General features: G+C 40.1%; 1 protein-coding gene across 5 annotated transcripts; it reads right to left on the bottom strand.

Moving 5' to 3' along the window:
- Positions 1–414: 414 nt before the first annotated feature.
- On the bottom strand, positions 415–17,450 carry prpf40a (PRP40 pre-mRNA processing factor 40 homolog A). 5 transcript variants are annotated; one of them, XM_072685888.1, is made up of 28 exons: positions 16,349–17,208; positions 16,121–16,201; positions 15,862–16,002; positions 14,756–14,839; positions 13,666–13,690; positions 13,556–13,578; positions 13,412–13,456; positions 13,128–13,238; positions 12,577–12,697; positions 12,108–12,170; positions 11,669–11,693; positions 11,319–11,531; positions 9,364–9,469; positions 8,237–8,301; positions 7,882–8,046; positions 6,373–6,481; positions 5,689–5,839; positions 5,140–5,273; positions 4,212–4,326; positions 3,288–3,394; positions 3,043–3,159; positions 2,771–2,908; positions 2,586–2,681; positions 2,317–2,403; positions 2,134–2,227; positions 1,916–1,977; positions 1,079–1,216; positions 415–944 (listed from the first exon to the last, which is right to left on the bottom strand). In XM_072685888.1, the coding sequence occupies exons 2-28, from the start codon at positions 16,133–16,135 to the stop codon at positions 855–857; spliced, it is 2,640 nt and encodes an 879-aa protein (XP_072541989.1). In that variant the 5' UTR covers positions 16,136–16,201; positions 16,349–17,208; the 3' UTR covers positions 415–854. The 5 variants fall into 5 exon arrangements, with proteins under 5 accessions (XP_072541989.1, XP_072541990.1, XP_072541992.1 ...); XM_072685889.1 differs by lacking the exons at positions 16,121–16,201; positions 16,349–17,208 and adding an exon at positions 17,399–17,450; XM_072685891.1 differs by having other exon boundaries at positions 3,288–3,379; positions 16,121–17,206.
- Between the last annotated feature and the right edge of the window lie 2,305 nt (positions 17,451–19,755).

Consider the following 19,755-nt stretch of genomic DNA (forward strand, 5'->3'; position numbering starts at 1 on the left):
AATGGAAAATTATGGGGGCAGTGTAACCAATAGTCCAAGCTAAACACAACCACTGCCACATGGACATGGTAAAGCTTAACATAAATGCCAGAGTAAAGGATGTATAGAAGCATATGGGCAGCAGATGTTACACAAGTAACGGGATGCAAGTTAAGGGAGTATAAAATGAGCCTTAACTTGAAGATTTGTGTAAAACTACTTTGGCAAAAATGTTTCCTTCACTTCAGATCCATTTTTACAGCTGTCCAAAAGAGGGCACCCATAGTGCAGGTTTTTCTTTCCTTTTTTAAAACAGCAGTGGTATGACCATGAATTACACACCCTGACTGCATGTAGCTTCAAACGAATCAACTCAAAGCCACAGCTACCGTGCACTGCTCTAAAATGGATGATATACAAAACAGCAGATCCAGGTTTGATTGTTTTTTTTATTCACCTGTAAACAATGGTTTTAAGGACAAACTATTGGCAATTACAAAACAAATGTACAACTACCTAAAAACTGTTTTTGAGACACTGGGGTTAACAAAAGACTAAGAAGAAAGGCATCAAAAACATGGAGACTGTAAAAGAACACCTCATACAAATAATGGAGTCCATTATTTACTCAGTTGAGCCCTACGTGGTCGTGTTCTCCTGAGAAAGCATGAAGAAAGTAGATGGTGATTTTCCTCCATATTCAGTCAGCACATTCTCTTAAATGCTCCAAGCTAGAGAGAGGTACCCCTCTACACAGAGCATCGGTAAGCTGCATGCGTTGCGATACAGACATAGGCATTAAAAGGAATGCATGTTTTACGGTGTCAGCAAGAGAGCATGAGAGAGAATGAGAAAGAAAGGTGAAAGGAGGACATCTACGGTGCGTCTAACTGTTCCAGAAGAGTTCGTCTTCTCTTCTCCAGCTCTCCTTCACTCAGTTCACTGCCCGAAGTATCCCACCCACCCTGAGAGAAACAGACATCTGCAGGTCAGCTTGCAGAACTTGCATGTGCAGTATTGTGCATTTTATTTGGCCTTTTACCAATAAAGCTTTCTCCAGCTGATCAGCTGAAATGCAGTCATTGCAATGAAGACTCACCTCTTCTTTAGCTGGTTTCCTCTTGGGAGATTTCTGTTTGGATTCACCGCGTGTCTTCCCTCTAGACTTATCGTTCTCTTTATCCTTGTCTTTATCTCGCCCCTTCCTGTCCTTCTCTCCATCAGATTCAGGGGAAGCCTAGAGGGTGGAAAGGTGAGCATGTATGCAGTCAATACAATCTGTGGGCTCAAATAGTGCAGGAGACACTGAGGGGCAAGTTAAGATAATTTTGACCAATTTAATTTATTTGGCTGGATACATTTTTTTTATTTTACTAAGTTATGGTTAATTATGAAATGTAAAGCAGTTTTAAGAGATGAGTATTAGATGATTTTATTGGAAACAGCAGCAAGTATCTGAAGGTCTTTTAAGAACCAGCTCTAATCATTGCTACACACACACACAATCACCTACCCACCCATATGGACCTTAATCCATATACACATAAATATATATATATATATATTTATATACACACACACACACACACACATACATAATATATATATATATATATATATATATATATATATATATATATATATATATATATATATATATATATATATGTATGTATGGTTACACACACACACACACACACACACACACACACACACACAGGGTGAAAGGGTAGCATGTGCTTCAATCAAATCGCATGAATGATGAGGTCAGAGGGAGAGCCATCCCACGCCACAGAGAAAGCAAGACCAATAATGGCCTCTTGGACTCAAGACCACCAACAAATATTTGGGTTGTTAAATGACAACAGAACAATTGCAGAAGCATTAGTCTTTCTGGATTAGTCTGCACATGCAGGAATTTCACTGCACTACTTACAGACTTGTGTCGTCTCTTCTTTCCCTTCTTCTTGTGTTTCTTGGATTTTTTATAGCTTCTCTCTGTAAAAAAATAAAAAATAATTATATATATATATATATATATATATATATATATATATATATCAGCTGACTGGAGTATGTGTTTGTAGAGCAGTGAGAGGTGGGATGTTCTGATTATATCGGAGGAGGGCTAATTATTAGACAGCAGACACTGACCGGATTCTCCTGAGGAAGAGTGCTCAGACGGAGATTTTGAAGTTGAACGTTTCTTCTTTTTTGAGTGATACTCATCATCCTCTGATTCAGAACCCTACACAAAAGAAGACAAAGTTATGTTAGTAGGAGCTGAAGGTGTGTTTTTACTTTCTTCAGAACGGGAGAATAGCAGGGTGCACTTACTGAGCGAGAACGAGATCTTTTTCTGTGGTGCTTCTTGGATTTCTTGGAGTGCTTTTTGGTTTTAGAGTGATGATGCTGGCACTCATGCTGCAGAGAGAGAGAGCGATAACTCAATAACAACCTAACGTAATACTGTATATGAACATATCTTCACACCAAAGCTCAATTACACACCATAGATCAAAACATCTTCTATAATAAACTCCATTCAAAATGTCCTTCAGAAAAACTGACACAAATATCGCTTTTTTTTTCTTTTTTTTTTTTACCTCCAGGACATGCATAAAATCTTTAAATATCCTCTTTCTCTCAGACTCCAGGGTAATATCCTCGAATGCAGGCTCCTTTAGGAATCTCTCTCTCACCTGAACCAAAAGGTAGGAAACGAAATTATTAAAAGCAATCAATGTAAAATAAATTTGTACGTTAGAAGTTAATGAAGTCTAGCCCGTACCCCTTCCCATGAAGCCTCAGGCTCCAGTGGGGGTGTGGCCTGTTTGAGCATGCTCTTGAAGGCTGCCTCTTTCCTCTTCATCTTTCTGGCCTCCTCCTTCTCCCTTTCCCTCTCTCGTGCCTCAGCCTTCTCCAGTAACTACACAAAGTCACATACATCAGAGAAAGCAAAGCCTGTAAGAACTGGCGAAGCTGGTGTTAAATTGTGGAAGAGTAACTAGTACAGAGCTGTGCATTCAGAATGAAAAAAAGTGGTAAATGAGGCGTGCTTACACTGTTGAAGGCTAGTTTGATGTTGCCTGCGTCCAGCGTGGTGGCTCTCTTATCCGAGCTGATAACTGAGCCGAAGTCCTCAAAGCTAGTGCTGATCTCCACCAGGAAGCCCTTATCCTGCACAGAGAATTTATCCAATAAGTCCAAAACAGCCAAACTGTTCAATCTTTCAGCTCTAGAATAACCATGTAGTCCCATAAACAAGCTAATAGACAGACAAAACTGATACATTATGGGATCTTTACCTTTAAGATGTCTTTGATGATTCTCTTCTCATCATGGTATCTAGCTTTTAGGTCTTCCACATAGAACTTGAACAAGTCAAGAGGCGTAGAGCCTGCAAAATGAAATTCTACAAGATTCAAAAAAGGCACTTGTGCGCATATTAGCTCAGTACTGTTACACAGTACGGGAGCAACGCTATGTGTATTCACCCAAACGGTCATGGTAAAGACATTATGGTTCAGCGCAGTTACATGGAGAACACACAGTAGCCTATGTGCAAAGATTAATGAACAGAAGAAGAATGAACACAGAAGCTGGAAGACCTGCCTGCTTCTGTCAAATCTTTTCAAATCCTTTCTTTGGAAGGGCTGAGTTTAAGTGTTAAATGTTTTAATACAGCAAAACGCACAATTTGCTTTGCAGTTTTGTAGCCAATTTTGACCCATTGCCTCTTTTCTCTTTTTTTTTTATTAGCCCTACCTTAAAATATGATCTATGCCGGCAGCTATTCAACCCTAGGTGCACCCTTGTGTGCCTCAGATGCCTGCATTCTTTTATACACCTACCCAACAGGCTGAGTAATCAGTTGCAGAATGTGTGAGATTTTTAGGATGTGCACACAAACGACATGTCCCTGAGACTCCATCATCATCAAAAAACACCTGAATTATTATGGTCCTTTACAATAAGAGTGGTGCCATCATCTTAAGTTTCTTCTACACATGAATATGATTGAACATAATCAAAGGAGCCAGAGGGAGTGTGTTGCCTTGACAGGTGAAGGTAAAATTTTCAGAATCCTGTATTCGTAGTTATTACAAGTATTACTTGTATGTCGGGGACCATCATGAGTGAAAATGAGGGGCATGTTCAGACCTAGATGTCCCCAGAATAGAAGCAAAATAGGAATGGCAAGTGCGTGTGTGTCTGTGTCCGTTCCTGACCTGGTTGTCCTAGCATACTGGCGAAGCGTATGTCTGCACTGATGGTTGGATACATCTCCATCCATGCTGACATGGAGTGCAGCTGTCCATGATCGTGCAGCTCATCCAGAAATTTCTACAGTGCGCACACACACACACACACACACACACACACACACACACACACACACACACACACACACACACACACACACACAAAACAAAAAGGGTGCACAGATGCACACAGGAGAGAGATCTTTTCAGTCATGCCCTCAAAAATAAATAAATAAATGTCATCACAGTCATCAACTCAAATGACAACTGAACTGTAAGTAACTAGTGGCTGATTACGTGCAGTAGACTTTAAGGTTCACCGGAATAACAACAAGGTGCTTTCAGTGTTTAGTGACCCTTTTCTAATATCTCTCAGTCACAGTATAACAGATCTACACTACATGGACAAAAGTACTGGGACACATCTTAGCCATGCACACTGCCTTTACAAACATTAGTGAAAGAACGAATGGTTCTAAAGAGCTCACTGAGCTAATAGGATGCCACTGTTGTAACAATTCTGTTTGTGAGATTTCTTCTAGATTTCCCTCTAGATATTCCACCATCAACTGAGTGGCATTACTGAAAAGTGGAAGCGTTTAGGAACCACAGCAGCTCAGCTATGCAGTGGCAGACCATATAAAATTAAAAAAAGGGGGGGGGGGGGGGTGTCGCTGAGTGGTGAGGAACATGGTGCTTAGAAGTCGTCAATGTTCGACTGAATCAATAACTACAGTTACAAACCTGCTGTTAGAGCTACAAAGGAGGGGGCTCAACTTTATGATAATGCCTATGGATTTAGAATTAGAGGTCATAAAAGCTCTGGTAGGCGTAAGGTGTAGACATCTTAATTCATTTGTATTTAAAAAAAAAAAATATATATATATATTGATACCTGAAATGACTCTCTGTTTTTGCGTTGCCTTCGTCTCTCTCTCAGCAGACCCTTCTGCTTCTCCTCTTCCTCCTCCTTCTCCAGAGCACGGATGTGTTCCTCGAAACAGATCAAAGCATCCTCCTTATCCATATCTGCCACAGAGAGGAGAAAAGGCTTTACACTACAGACACATCCTCTGAAGACCACTTCACTTCATAAGCTTAGTTCTGAGAGTGGTCTCCAAAACATTACCAGAATTCAAAACGAACAGTCTGGCGTAGGCAGAAACTGTACATTGTAATTTAGCGTGTAATCTGTTAGCTTGGGTTTGATGTTATACTAAGAACCTGTGACGAGATGAACCAGAAAAATAGCCACCACATTTCATAGGCAAACTGGATAGATTTGATGAACCTGTAGGATTAAAGCTGACTGTTGTGTAATGTTCTAAGCTGAATGTTCAAATCCCACAGGTGGAAATTGCACTATTCGGCCACCAGCAACGGCAAGTCCTACCGGTGAGAGCACGTTTGTGAAAGGGTTAAACAATGCTGTGTGGGTTCGTACTCTGAAGCTCTTCATCCTCAGCGAAGGTGGGGTTGTCCAGAAGGTACTGCTGAGCCTCAGACCAGGTGGTACGGTATGTGACGTTGGCCATGTTATCCAAAATGTTTTTTAGTGCTTCCCAGTTTCTCTTCCTCAGCTGCTTGGCTTGCTCCTGTGTGGAGAAAGATACAGTGGAGAGAAGAGCTGGAATCACACAGTACACCGAGAAGATACACCACAACGAGAGCTGGGCAATATGCGATATTTTATTGTATCATGATAAATTTTGTTATTGTGATATGCTTTTCTTAGCATATTGACAATACTGTTAGTGTTTAATAAACACGGATCAGCTGCTGGTTTCATTACTAACAGTGTAATTAGACTCGTTTAATTAAATAAAGAGCAGCAGGTGTTAAAAAAAATTATAACTATAATTATTCATATGTCTCTAAGTAGTAGTTTTTAAGGATTCGTCGCAACAAAGGTTTTAAGTCTGTGATTACATGTATCGTGATAAATATTGTGTATCTGAAAAAAAGTATTTTAATATCGTGATAGTATTTTTACCATATCGCCCAGCCCTAACCACAACTGCCCTGTACTGCAATATTCAACTCAAAATCACTCAACAGTGTATTATTTGAGTTAGTAAGCAGATGACAATACAGCATTAGAGACATGTTTTTTTTTTAATAAACATACCTTCTCTTTCTTGGCCAAGTAGAAAAGCACATCTTCATAGATCTCCAGTCTGTCTCTCTCCGGAACACAGCTCCACACCTCCTGATCCCCAAACATCTGCTCCGCTTTCCTAACACATACATACAACATTACCACCCAAGAATTACATTTGCTGCTGCTGCTGCTGCAGTACTTTTCTTTACCAAAAGGAGGAAGCAATGAACCATGAACTGTTACTGAACTGAGCTCCTATTTATGGGGTACTGTTCTGTGTACATTTGGAGAAAAAGAAATTACATGGACAACACATCATACAAAGCCCAGCTAAAAGTACACTCAACATCACATAACCTCACTTAGTTCAATCCTCAAATGATATCTGTAAACGGCACTGTGAAAACACTTATGTCAAGACCCCTAAATCATTAACTGTTGCTGGAACTTCTAGGTGGGCCCAAGAAGGAAATGTACAGACCCGTTTTTCTTGGAAACCAGATTATAACAAGATTACAACAGGATAACATTTTATAAGCACCTGTTTGACATATTTTTGATGGTTTTAAATGCCAGTTTGTACAATCTGTACAAATAAGGGTAATTTTTGTCTTGTGGGAACACAATACACAAGTAAAAACCCCATCCCATGAATAACACTACCAATAACTGGCCAATACATTTTGTCAGATTTTCTCCCCTTTTGAGTATAATGTGGTCCTGTGTTTATGACCGCCACAGCCATCTAAGCATTGGCTCCCTAATCAAAAGGGTACTGGTTTGATCCCTAGTGAAGCCCCAGCCATCTGTGGCCAGGAGTCACAGGGAGGACAACCAGCCTTGCTCTAACCGTGTCCGGTGGTGGGTTGGATGGATAAGTAGGGAGTCTAACAGAAGCTAACTAGCAAGTAAAAGCTGGTTGCCTGTCTCTCAGGCTATTCCTTTGTCCATCCATCCAACCAGCATGACCATGCCAGCATTCTGTGTGTTTGCATTCCCAGAATAAAGATCCAGCAGTGAAGGGACTACCTTCAAAGCATCGGCACATAAAAGCTGGATAATGCTTTCGGCAAGCAGACACTGCCTGCATATGCAAAACCCATTTCAGTTATTTCACCAGTATTACTGGGTTTTACGTCTGTGGAAGGGGTATGGGCAGTTCTCAGACAGGTCTGATCAGTGAATTCAGCAGATTTTGAAGCAGTGCTTTGTTCTATTTATAACTACACAATTTCAAAACTAAGCAGAGTCTGAAAAAAAATCTTGGCACCACATTTACTGTGGTTTTAAAGCAACAGATTAATGTATTGGTTTTCAACTCCAGTTTCCAGTATTTCCTAATTTAACACACTGCTCCAGCTCATCAACTGCTTCAAGACTTTCTTCTTGAGTTAAGTCAGGTTTTCTAGGCAGGTTATATAACTTTTTCTCCCCAGATTAATGGGTTGCAAGACTGGAGTTAAAGATCACTGGAGGAATGGACCACAGTGACAGCTAATATGTTGCCTTATACAATGACACACACAAAGTTCTTACTTATATCTGGTGGTGGAGGTCATTTTCTCATGGTTCTCTAGGAAGCGCTGGAACGTCTCTTTGGACTCCTTGTATTTGATCCTGGCCTCCTCTTTCTCCTCCTTCTCTGTCTGAACCTTGTAGGCATTAAAGGCCTGTTTCTTCTCACTCAGCTTGGGCAGGGCACTGGCACCAGGTAGAGAGACAAGCATTACATATACATATAAAAGATGACAACCACAACAGGGCTAGACTAAAAGTATATAAATATCAGCAAGGCAATAAAGACTTGAGTTTTACTTGGTTAAATAGATGCAATTAACCTCAAATTCTCAATTAACTTTGAGAGTTTTGACCCAGATATGAGGAGCAATACCTATAACGAGGGTCATTGATGATCATCTTCATAGCCTGCTCCCAAGAAGCATTCGAGGAGACTCCCTGCAAACAAACAAGAACACAAACTGCTGCTTACTACATCCAGCACTGCTGTGTAATGCAGAAAAGAGGAGAAAAAAAGACCCAAGCCTAACAAAATCAAACAAACACTTGCCATCCTCAACACAAACCCCCAACGAAGTTCATTCTTGCTTTGTCAAAATCAATTAAAGTTACTATCAACTCCTAAGGCACTGGACTTTGACTGTCTAGTGTGGTTTAATAATAAATGTCTCAAAAAAAGACTTCTTGTGTTGCTGAAGTCATAAATATGAAAAGATCTTAGAATTACATCTACAGAAGAAACTGCTACATGAGAGTTAATACATTTACGTGCAAGCATGTGTCCGTGAGTGCTTGCAATATAATGAGAACAGAAGCCTATGCCAAAAAGCTCCTCTTTGGCAGCAAACAAGTCCAAGTGATGCATTCTCTTAATTGAGCGGTGGTAAAGACAGCAGAATTCTCTTAATTGTGCAGTGGGTGCAGAGAGCAGCTGTGGGACGGCGCCATAATTCACAGAAATGCCAGCAGCTTACATAAGTGGCCTTTTTAGATTTTCTCCCCATGCCTCAGATAGAAGAGAAGGGAAGGGAATAGGGCTGAAAAAAAATGGAAAAGAGAGCACAGTGCAGAGACGAGGCCTACGATTGTCAGCGAGTAAAAGTCAGAGAGATTCAGTCATCCTTTTCTGTCATCACATTGTGAAAACCCTGCTCACCAGAGCATGCTACTGTACGGTCCTCCCACAGACTCCAGCCCTTAGTCATACAGATGCAGAAATTAAAGAGCACTCAGGAAAAGCAGACAGGAGCCTCTGAGGACAGCTTTATGCACCAAATTAAAACATGCTAAATATAGAAGCACACCCAGGCGCCCATCTCTCTGACCAATACAATATCAGTGCTACCACAGGGGAGAGGGAAGAGAGAGAGCAAGAATGTAAGAGCGCATGTATACGAGAGAGATTCCTAGCTATTGTTCAAGACTAACTCATTTCCAGGAAGACTAAAAAGGGAAAAAAAAAGGTACACACACACACACACCCACACACCCACACCCCACCTTCTCCTTAAGCAGTTCTTTAAAAGCCTGCTTCGCCTCCTCTTTGGTGTTCCACTTGTATACTTTCTTCACCAGCTCCGGCCTCTCTTCTTTAGACAAGTCGTTACTGTGGAAACAGGACAGGGGTACACACGTGAAACATTTCCATTACAAATCAGCTTCTAACCGCTTTTTCTTCAAGGCTGCAGGACTTTGATGTGCTGAAGGCACACTTTTGTTGATCCTTGGCAGAGTACATGAAAAACCCATTCAACCACAATGGCCCTAATACGCAGTCAATTTGAGCTGGGAGAAAGGTTCACGCCAGGGTCATGGTGGAGAAGCCTGGGGAACGCTGATATCATTTACCCCACCACTAAAGCTAAACAAGGATAAGTCATGAGACACACTCTGAATTACATATAAATGTTACTCTTAGTTTTTTGTAGTCAGCTGGCTCAGTTTGTCTATTAGAGCAATATTAAATATGCCCTAAAGTGATAAAACAGGGTCAATAATAAAAAACTGCTGGCGGCTGAATTATGATAAGGTGGGAAAAAAAAAAAAAACACAAACCACAATGCTCTTTAACCCAGCTGAGTTCATTATTAATAATGGCTTAAAATCAATTTATGATTACAACAGCCATGAAATTTGGCACACTGATTTACATTTATAGTGCATTTACACTGCTCCCCCTCTTCAGCTGGTCACATGCGGCCATTTCAAACAACGCTCCATGCCTTGTCCAACTGAAATCACGTCCTTTTTTAATTCATAAAATAAGTCCTTTTTTTAAATAATCTAAATCAAAAAATTATATATATAAAAAACATTTAGGCCTAAAATTGTATATTTTCAGGGTTTGTAGGGCAGAATGGATAGCCACTTGTGTTCAACATTGGATATAAATACACAGACAAACAAACGTTTTCCATCTTGGATTCTGAATTTTGGAGGGACTGATATTAAGTATAAATGGTAGGGAGGGATCAAAGGACAAGGAACCCTGAAACTGCCATAATGAGCTTTTCCTCCATGCTTTACCATTACAATTTACCAATATATTTCATGTGGACACTTCTCACATAAACCCCAGCTCTCTTCCAATTGTGTTTGCCAGATTCATTTGCATGATTCTGATGCGGTTCATCTCAGCTCAACTTTTCCCCCCACCGCATCCCCCAGACTATATGTGCCAGACCAATGACGCACCGCAAGCCTGCGTCTGATGGAACCACTGTTTCCCACTGAAAGCAAATGGGATACACTGTGGTGTGATGGTGTGCCTAAGCAGCGTAAATGCACCGTTAAGTGTGGACCACGGGATAGAATTTGACAGCTCTTAATGAATTTAAGAATTGAATTTACAATGCTTGAGATGATCATATGATCATGTGATGTAAACTTGCTCTCTTGTTCTGCGCCTCAAGTCCTCCTTTCTGTCAGAGCCTGTCCCGAAGTACATTCTTACAGTTTGTGGTTTGCTTTAGTGTACACTAACGTTATATATATATATTTATAAATACCGTGGAAGACCATAAGTTTGCAGACACACAACATATGTTTGATGGTGGGGCAATTAACAAGATGGAAAGGTTCTACTTCATATGGAAGTGTGAAAGTAATAAAGGCATGTCCATCTGGGTGAAACTAACCGAATAGCTTTCTTGAACAAGGGTTGAGAGAAATACAACACAGTGCTTCACACATTTCTGTGTAGCTGCAGACCAGTCAGTCAGAGTGACCATGCTCACCCCTGTCTACAGCATAAGTGTTTACAATGGGTACACAAGCATCTGGATTGGACCTTGGCACAATGGAAGCAGGCTGCCTCTGAAAGAAGTTAAAGGATCTGATGCTAACATCTTGGTGATCGATTCCACAGGACACTGTCAAAGATCTTGTGGAGTGAGCAGTTAAGGCGGCACACAAATGACCATCAGCACATTAGTCATGGTGGTCTTAATGTTTACCTGACTGGTGTCTCGATGGGCGGTTCTTCAGTTGAAGTCAAAACTGCATCACTGCTGACCTCAGCCCCCTGCATGGGCATCTGAGAGAGCTGTTCTTCAGCAGCAGCCGTTGCCATGGTAGCATCGGCCTCGGCGACAGCAGCCATAGCGACCGCTGAGTCTGTCTGAGCTGCGAGAGGGGGCGCGGTGCCAGGAGCTACAACGTCTGTGTTCCTGATGGAAACACCACACCAGCACAGTTACTCATTAAAGCCCTTCAGAGGGAGGACTGCATGCTAAGAAGTGACTTTTTAAAAGATTTGGAACATTCTTGAATAATCATATGGAAACTTATGGTTGTAAAGCCTTACCCATTCTCCTCTGCTTTTATCATAACTGATGAATAAAGAGAAACAAAAAACATGGAGATCAGAACATGAACATTGCACAGCACATAAATTAACACTACATACACTTGGTTGGTCAAACACTGGCAGCAATAAGAAACATTTATTTTTACCCTTGAGGAACTTTTGGAGGCTCTTCAGTTTGAAACTGTGGAGGAACCTCTTAAAGTGCTTTGAGGAATCTTTAAGGAACCTTTTTCTTCTACAAACCTTTTTTGAAAATTCCAAAATGAGGTTCCCTAAAACCTCCCTAAAAGTTCCTGAAGAAACTTCTACTTTTAACAGTGTATAAAACAAAGCAAGTCACAGTCAGGGCAATTTAAGTTCAAATTAAAACCATGACCATGATCCCACAAGACCACAGTACTACAACTAGTTTGAAAACTTGAAGAGCACCAAGAACCTGTTTCGAACATGCCCTTGCCGACTCCGACTCCCTCATAGTTCATCACACCTATGTCACTCACTATGCAAGAAGAGAAGGGGATAATGAGGTTAGCCTCAGCAAAGTAAAGTCTAAATAAACACATTTTGTGAAAAATTGTCTGGTTCCTTAAGTCAATTTTATAATCTAGATTTTAGCGAGTGGATTCTGGCAAGACCAAGTCAATGAGGGCGTGTTACAGATAATTGAGGAGGACAGCCAACGTATCTAGAGCCAGTATGTCCAGTGAAACACTCAACTTCATTAACCTACATTGACTACATTTCTGATTATTTTTATGTCCCTCAGACCTTTTTCTGAGCCAATGGAAGTCAGGATACAAGCTCAATGCTGTCTAGCTTAACTGTGCTCTTCTGTTCTTCAGTATGCACACATTTACCTCTTGTTTATCATCTTCCTGAGGAAGGATTTGCAAGACCAGACCTACCTTCCAAATCCTCCAGCTCTTTAGGCTTTGTCCACCGAGACTCTTTCGTCTGAGAGTTGTAGTAGTATGGCTTTCCAGTGTCAGACTTGTACTCTTTCCACGGGCATTTAGACAACATTTGCTGCAACACAGTAGCATAACATTAGTACCCACGTTAGAAGAAACAATTTTATGTTAAAGGCATTGCATGCTGTTTGTTTTTATCTGAAATCAGTCTATATAGAAGCATTTTAGATAGAGGATGTTAAATCCACCTCAGAGTCTGGAAAATCTGTACAGTCTTACTTTACAGTAACAAAGTAAACAACTGTATTTGTATCAATTCTTTACAGTGATTTGAAATCAGCTCAACCTACATACAGCTCTGCAGATAGTGGAGTTTGTATAGAAACTATTGTGACTTTTAGCAAGACTATGACCTTTAATTCAACAGCTGTAGTTAAAAAAAGACAAATACACATAAGAAACATGTGAGGGTTAAGATCAATCAACATTAAGGACAACTTTAACCAGATCAAGCAGAGATGGACTACAGCTTGGCCATTCTTTACCTCTGCTGGTGATTTCAGTTCATCTGGCTTCTCCCATGTAGACTGCTTGGTCTCAGTGTTGTAGTAATAGGTCTTCCCATCCAGAGACTTGTGTTCTGTCCACACTGACTTCTGCAAGGGTTAATACGCAATCAGTTACAAGTGCTACAAGTGGCTCCATCAACCAGCTAAAAGAAAACACTTAAAATTAAATGTCGTCCTCCATGCATTTTTTTCCATTTTTAAAAATTACATGTGAATCTGTTTACATTAATGCTGATCAAGCAGCAACCCGGTATTCTGACCTTTTTAGGCTGGTCATCTGGGGAAGAGTCATTTGCTGCTGCACTCTGCAATATTGTAGCAAGAGGAAAATGGTTAAGGTGGGGAAAAAATACCAACTGCAAACCAGTAATGTGATTAATCTGGCAAATTTCAAGTGTACTTACAGTAGTTCCTGGTGCAGACGTTGCTAAAAGTAAAAATTAACAGAAATTAAGAACAAATAACTATATTCATTTATTCCATTTTCTTTTTAAGATAAGTTGGGCTTTCTTACCGTTATCCACAGGGCTAACACCGGGCTATGAAAAAGGAAACAAAAAATATTGAAATAATGTATTTTCAAGAATCATACAGCATGCATTTCAAGCACAACATGAGCAGGTATCCATCGAGCATGGTCAACAACTCTTTCACATTTTCACCTGGAATGCTTTCAACCTGATGCTACTGTGAGCCACAACAGCATCAAGACCCATCTTCTTCACCTGGTGCAGTGGTTCCAAACCCTACTCCTACCTACTAACTCATATGATCCAGGTAATCAGCTAACCATTCCTTTCTGGAAAAAACATTGATGATCAGGCTTGGGCATAGCACTGAGTTTAGTAGCCCTGCTCCTAATGCTCCAAAAACAGGACAGTAACCTCTCTGCCTCTGTCCTAAGAAAGTTTACCCTTTTTTTGAGGTGACTATCTCTACTCTCCAGAGATGGCTTTTTATTAGATTTTGGAGCATTGCTTTGAAGATTTGATTGCATCCACTGGAGCACAAGAGCATTAGTAAGGTCAGGATGTTGTCTGATCACCACCCCATCTCATCCTCAACGCATCCCAAAAGTATTTGATGGAGCACCATCATTCCAGAGAACACACTAGGTGTTTACCTGCTCTAGACAATGTGTCATATGACATATTATTAAAAATTACATGATTACTTAATATATTTACATAGTTAAATAAAATGCCTAGAATTTTATTACTCATTATGCATTAAAATATATTCATATGACAGAATGTTCCAAACCCCTCACTGCACAGCAGCATTATTAGTGAAACAGTTAGCAAAAATGACTACATCCAGGTTTTCTAAAACAAAGAACTGTAATCCAAAAATAATGGATAAAAATGAATGGGATAAATTAGATGGAAAATCGTTTAGAGAAAGTGCATCAAATCAAATGGAAAGCTTTAAGTGAAAGATATTGCATCTCTCATTATATGGATCACGGTTGTGTAAAAATAGGCTGCCAGACCTAAATGGGTAAGTTTTCCCTCTTTGCACAGCGTTCATTATGCTAATTCTAGAGGAGTCTATTTTTAAACCAGGCTACTGGCTGGTGGGGAATGTGACAGGGGCTACTTTACCGGTCCTGTTGGTTGCATCGTTGCAGCTGGCATACGAGGTGGCATCATCATCCCGGGCATCATAGGTGGCATCATGCCTGGCATCTAATAAAAGAGACTCATGAAAAATTCATCTGGGCTGCTAATTTCTCTCCAGCGTGGCACAGGTTATTAATACACAGTGTGAGACGAAAGAGTGCAAGTGTGTGTGTGTTTAGACCCTTTTTTGAAGTGTGAAGCCACAGATTGTGCCCTAAGAAGAAGTAGCAGAGCTCTTTATCTGCAGCTCTCCAGTACCATCCTGTGCTCAACACGTACTACCAACACCTCCACTATAACACATTCTGATTGCTGTAACGTCCCCATATAAGTAGGTGAAGAAGTCTTCTTCCGGGCTTCTATCAAAAAAACTGTGGTAAAAATAGTCCAAGAACTATTTTTAAATCTTATCCCTGCTGATGCAGAAGATACATCCATGTGAAGAACACTATGTCCTCCTAGACTTTCAAGGTAACTGTCCCATTGTCTAAAGCAGGAATGACCAATATAAATAAATGACATCAGAATCTGTTAAAATACTATTTTCTGTTTAGACTGTGGACTTTGTCAGCACATATACAACACTGGTCAACTACATGTTTCACTGCAGCTTTAATGAACGTGCAAACGTTCAAACGTGTCAAGCAGCTTTTCATTACTAACTGTGAACCACATGCCTTAATCATAATGTATGTGTACAAGTCAGTGAGTACAGTGCAGTTGGTAATACTACTGTCCTCCAAACATCCAACCAGGGTTTTATCCCTTGGCTGAGATTTTGGGCAAGACTCATGGAAACAAATTTATCTTAAAATATTTAAAAACTTCTTTTAACAATATACATGTTTTTCCCAATATTTCATCACGTATACAAAATTCACCAACAGCGTTTTTTTTAACTGCTATCCAAATACGCTCCTATACTGAGTACTGAAATTTTTACACCAAATATGCTTCACTTTATTGAATTAAATAAGCTTGATTACACACTCTTTAAGCACTGACGATATCCACAATACACTCATAAAAGCATACTGTGTACCACAGGTCTACTTCTAAGTGCTGTTCATTTCAATGTATTTTCTTACCTGACCCATTGGAGGACCTCCCATCGGGGGCATCATGGGTGGCATCATCCCTGGGGGCATGGGAGCCATGTTGGGTGGCCTTTGGCCCATGGGCGGCATTCCCATCGGAGGGAAGTGAGGCGGCATTCCCGGAGGTCCCATCTTGGAGGGAAAGAAACGCACATGTTAAAACAAGTAGTTAAGCATCTTATCAAAGCTACAAATTGTGATTAGCAATGCAAAACAAAACACAAGAAACTGCTTTCCAACACCAACTTACAAAAGGCGGGGGCATCCCTGAGGGTGGGACACCAGGAAAAGGTGGTGCTTGGCTTGGGCCATTATTACCATCAGCAGAGGACTGTCATGAACAAGAGAGCCCATACAATTACCACTGCAGCTCTGAAGAACAGATGCTCTTCTGGTGAGTATGTTACTGTTGTTAAATATAACAGAGGCTTTAAAACAGTCAATAGCCAAGCGAAAACAAGAGGTACAGGTCTGGTACCTTCCAGCTTGAGGTTTATGTCGGTCCTGAAATGTAAAGGTTTGTGGTGAACTGTAGTTCAACATAAGCCATTACAAGCCTTCAAAGTGGGTATTTAAGATGATGAGCTTTGGTAGGCCAGATGTAATGCTATTATTTTTTTTCTCAGAAAATCTAAGTGATAGTAGGACAGTGCTCAGCGAGTAGGGCAAAGGGCTGACCTATCCAACCTGGCTGTAACCTAACGTCACCTAATGTAACCTGCTCAAGCTAACTAACATTAGCTAGCTAGGATAGCTACCTTTGTAAATGAATTAATGCTCAACTACGATTATAGCTAGCTAAATGCTCGTAATTGGGTCTAGCAGCATTAGCTAACTTCTCTACTTTTAAGCCTCACACTCCCTGAGTGGCTTGTGTTGATAGAGAGGGACTCTGAGGTGTAGCTAGTTAGCTATATCACAGAGAGTTAGCTAGCGCTAGCTAACGCAGCTAGGCTGCTAATTGTAATCACTCACTAACAGTAACGTCAGCTGGTGAGCTAGCTAGCCAGTTTCAGATTTATGAGTAATGGGCCTTAATTGACCATTTCTACAGCAGATGTAATATTTCTCCTAATAATATAGATAATAAGATATGAATAAGAGCTGTAGTTTCATTTACAGCTACAGCAACAATAGAGTTCCTCTGTCATCCCTTTGTGTTAATGCTGAAAATATAGCTATGGATAAACACACGGACACACATATAACGTTACTCCCCCGCTGTGGAGCTCAGTTCCACGCCGAAACGACCACGGTAAGTTATATAAATGCATATACGATTAGCGAGGATGGCTGAATGAAGCAGCAGGCAGAGTGACCGAGCGCAGCGCGCTAACACACACACACACACACACACACACTCACTCAACACACCGCACGGTGTTAAAGCCACCGCGCCGAGCTCTTACAGCCCAGTTCAGCCCAAATCAACCGCAAGCAACCTCCTTAAGACAGTCCTGTACTGTTTTCTATCTCGAACTTAAATCTAAAGTGAGTTCTGTACATATAGCGGCTTCTTTTAACTCACCATGTTGACTTCACATTAGCAGCCCAACTTCTCCACCACTGTGCAATAAGCTCTCCTCTGATTGGGTCTTTCCTTCAAACCCAAAGTTCAGGGAAACCGAGGGATGCGTTTCGGGCCTCCGCAATGCGCAAAGAATGCGCAGACTGTCTGAATGAAGTGGTCACGCTGAGCGGAAGTCTTTAGGTAGTTTTGTTAACATAAGAATAATAATAATAATAATAATAATAATAATATACAAAAAAAACAACAAATAGGAGTATTATTAATTATTATTGTTATAATAATAATAATAATAATAATAATAATAAATACATTTACAATGTTGCTCTTACGTTGTATAATTATTTACTAGCAAACATTGCGACAACATTGTGATAACGTTTTTTTCCCCAGACAACGTAAACAGCACAACCTTTTAACAACGTTGTAGCAACGTTGTAAGAAAGTCGACAACCTTGCGTCTTTGTTAGGTTGTGTTGTTTACAGGGCTTCTAATATATATATATATATATATATATATATATATATATATATATATATATATATATATATATATATATATAATATCAAGACAGAAAAATAATATAGAGACATAAAACGTTTCATACTTTTAATAAATTGTCCCTCAGTTTAAAAATCTGTTCTCTCAATTCAATAAATTGTTCCCTCAGTTTAAAGGGGGCACTTTGGTTAAACTGAAAGATTTATTTATTTTTTTTTATGAGGGGGGTAAAAAGCAAGGAAGCGATTTGTTAAATTGCGGGAATTATTTACTGAAACGAGAGAACGGACTGTTTTATTAAATCGAGGTGATGTTTAAGTCACTAAATATTGTTGTACCTTAATACGTTAAGGACTCTGTACAGCTAAATGTTTTTATCCATTAGTTATGCTGTGTATAGCAGCAGTATGTGAGTACCGTGGTATTTTTTACTCCCTGGCTCCTCCTACAAATCGCGCTATGAGCTCCCCCTTATGGCCAGTTGTAAAAGTGCATTTCTGGACAAGCTGAGAGATCTGCAGTGAAAGGAGTGTGTAGCAGGCAGGAGTGACCATACTAGAGATGCCGTTCTCCTTATTATTAAGTCAGTATACCATCAAATTGATTTTGAAGCTCTTATTTTTAGGTACAATTGCTACATAATGTTGCTTTATATTACCATATTTTTGAAGTTTTTGCCTGTGTACTGTATGTTTACATCCTCAGACTTTAACAACAATTCTTTTTATACAGTTCAGTTTTACAACATAGAATTTTGTTTTATAGCAGCTCTACAAAATGTCCAAAATTGAAAAAGCATTCTCCAAAGATGACCAAAGGCCTAAAATCCAGACCAGCTGCTGAAAGCTCTCCTGTGTCTACACTAATGAAGCAATTAACCACACCTGGGTAATCACGCACGCATATGAAGCCCTATGTGCCAAACATTATGTTGCACTGACATAGCACCTTTCTATTGAAGAGTGTAAACTTGATTGATGATTTTCTTTATTAGATTTAGTTGTAGTAGTTTTGTATTAGAAGGGCGGGGTGTGAATATTCATTTTTAGGCCACAATAAAATCAGGCTACAATTGAAATCCTTCTGATCATATCATAAACAGCTGGGCTTTGTTTAAAAACATGATTTAAATGTGTTGTTGGATAATGTCCTGGCTGGAAGGCAGGTAGGCCTATTACTAAAGTCTTATGCAAATGATGTGAAGCCATTAGCTTAATGACTCAGACAGCTATTTTTTAAAAAGCTGTTATTATAAGACTGAAGCTTAGATAATAAATGAGGAGGGGTCTAATTGCTGGACTGCATATAGAACGGAGAGATATTTCACAAGCCAAACTTCTGACATTTGTAACACAAGGGAAATCAATCAGTGCAGCCTCCCATGGTACAGTACACAGCTGACTCTGAGCCGGCGAAAACAATATTGCGTCTGACACGGGATCTATTTATAAACTCTCCACAGGTAGCTGGTAAAATCTGTCTGTCTCTGTGTTGCCATGGTCATTCGTCATGCTGGTTTAATTGGCCACATGTTCCCGTTTACCCGTAAAAATGTATTTCTTTCACCCCGAGAGGACTGAGACTCATTTTTGTGCCTGAAATATAGCACCCTCACAGTGCCACCCAGTTCTGTTCGACTCCAAAACAAGCCTGCGCGGTGTGAAATTCTTAACCTTGCGGTCGGGTGTAGCCACTGGGAATGGTGAGAACATAGATGTGGGAGAAAATTTGTGCTGTCCCAAAAATAAAGCTGTCTTTAATATAATATATTTTTGTATGGTGTCCAATATTGTTGTTTGATGTTTAACAACAGCTGATCATGAGGAGAAGTCGCTATGTCTTCACTTTCAAATGA

The sequence above is a fragment of the Salminus brasiliensis genome, chromosome 8 (genome assembly GCF_030463535.1).
Source record: "Salminus brasiliensis chromosome 8, fSalBra1.hap2, whole genome shotgun sequence".
Taxonomy (NCBI): Eukaryota; Metazoa; Chordata; class Actinopteri; order Characiformes; family Bryconidae; genus Salminus; species Salminus brasiliensis.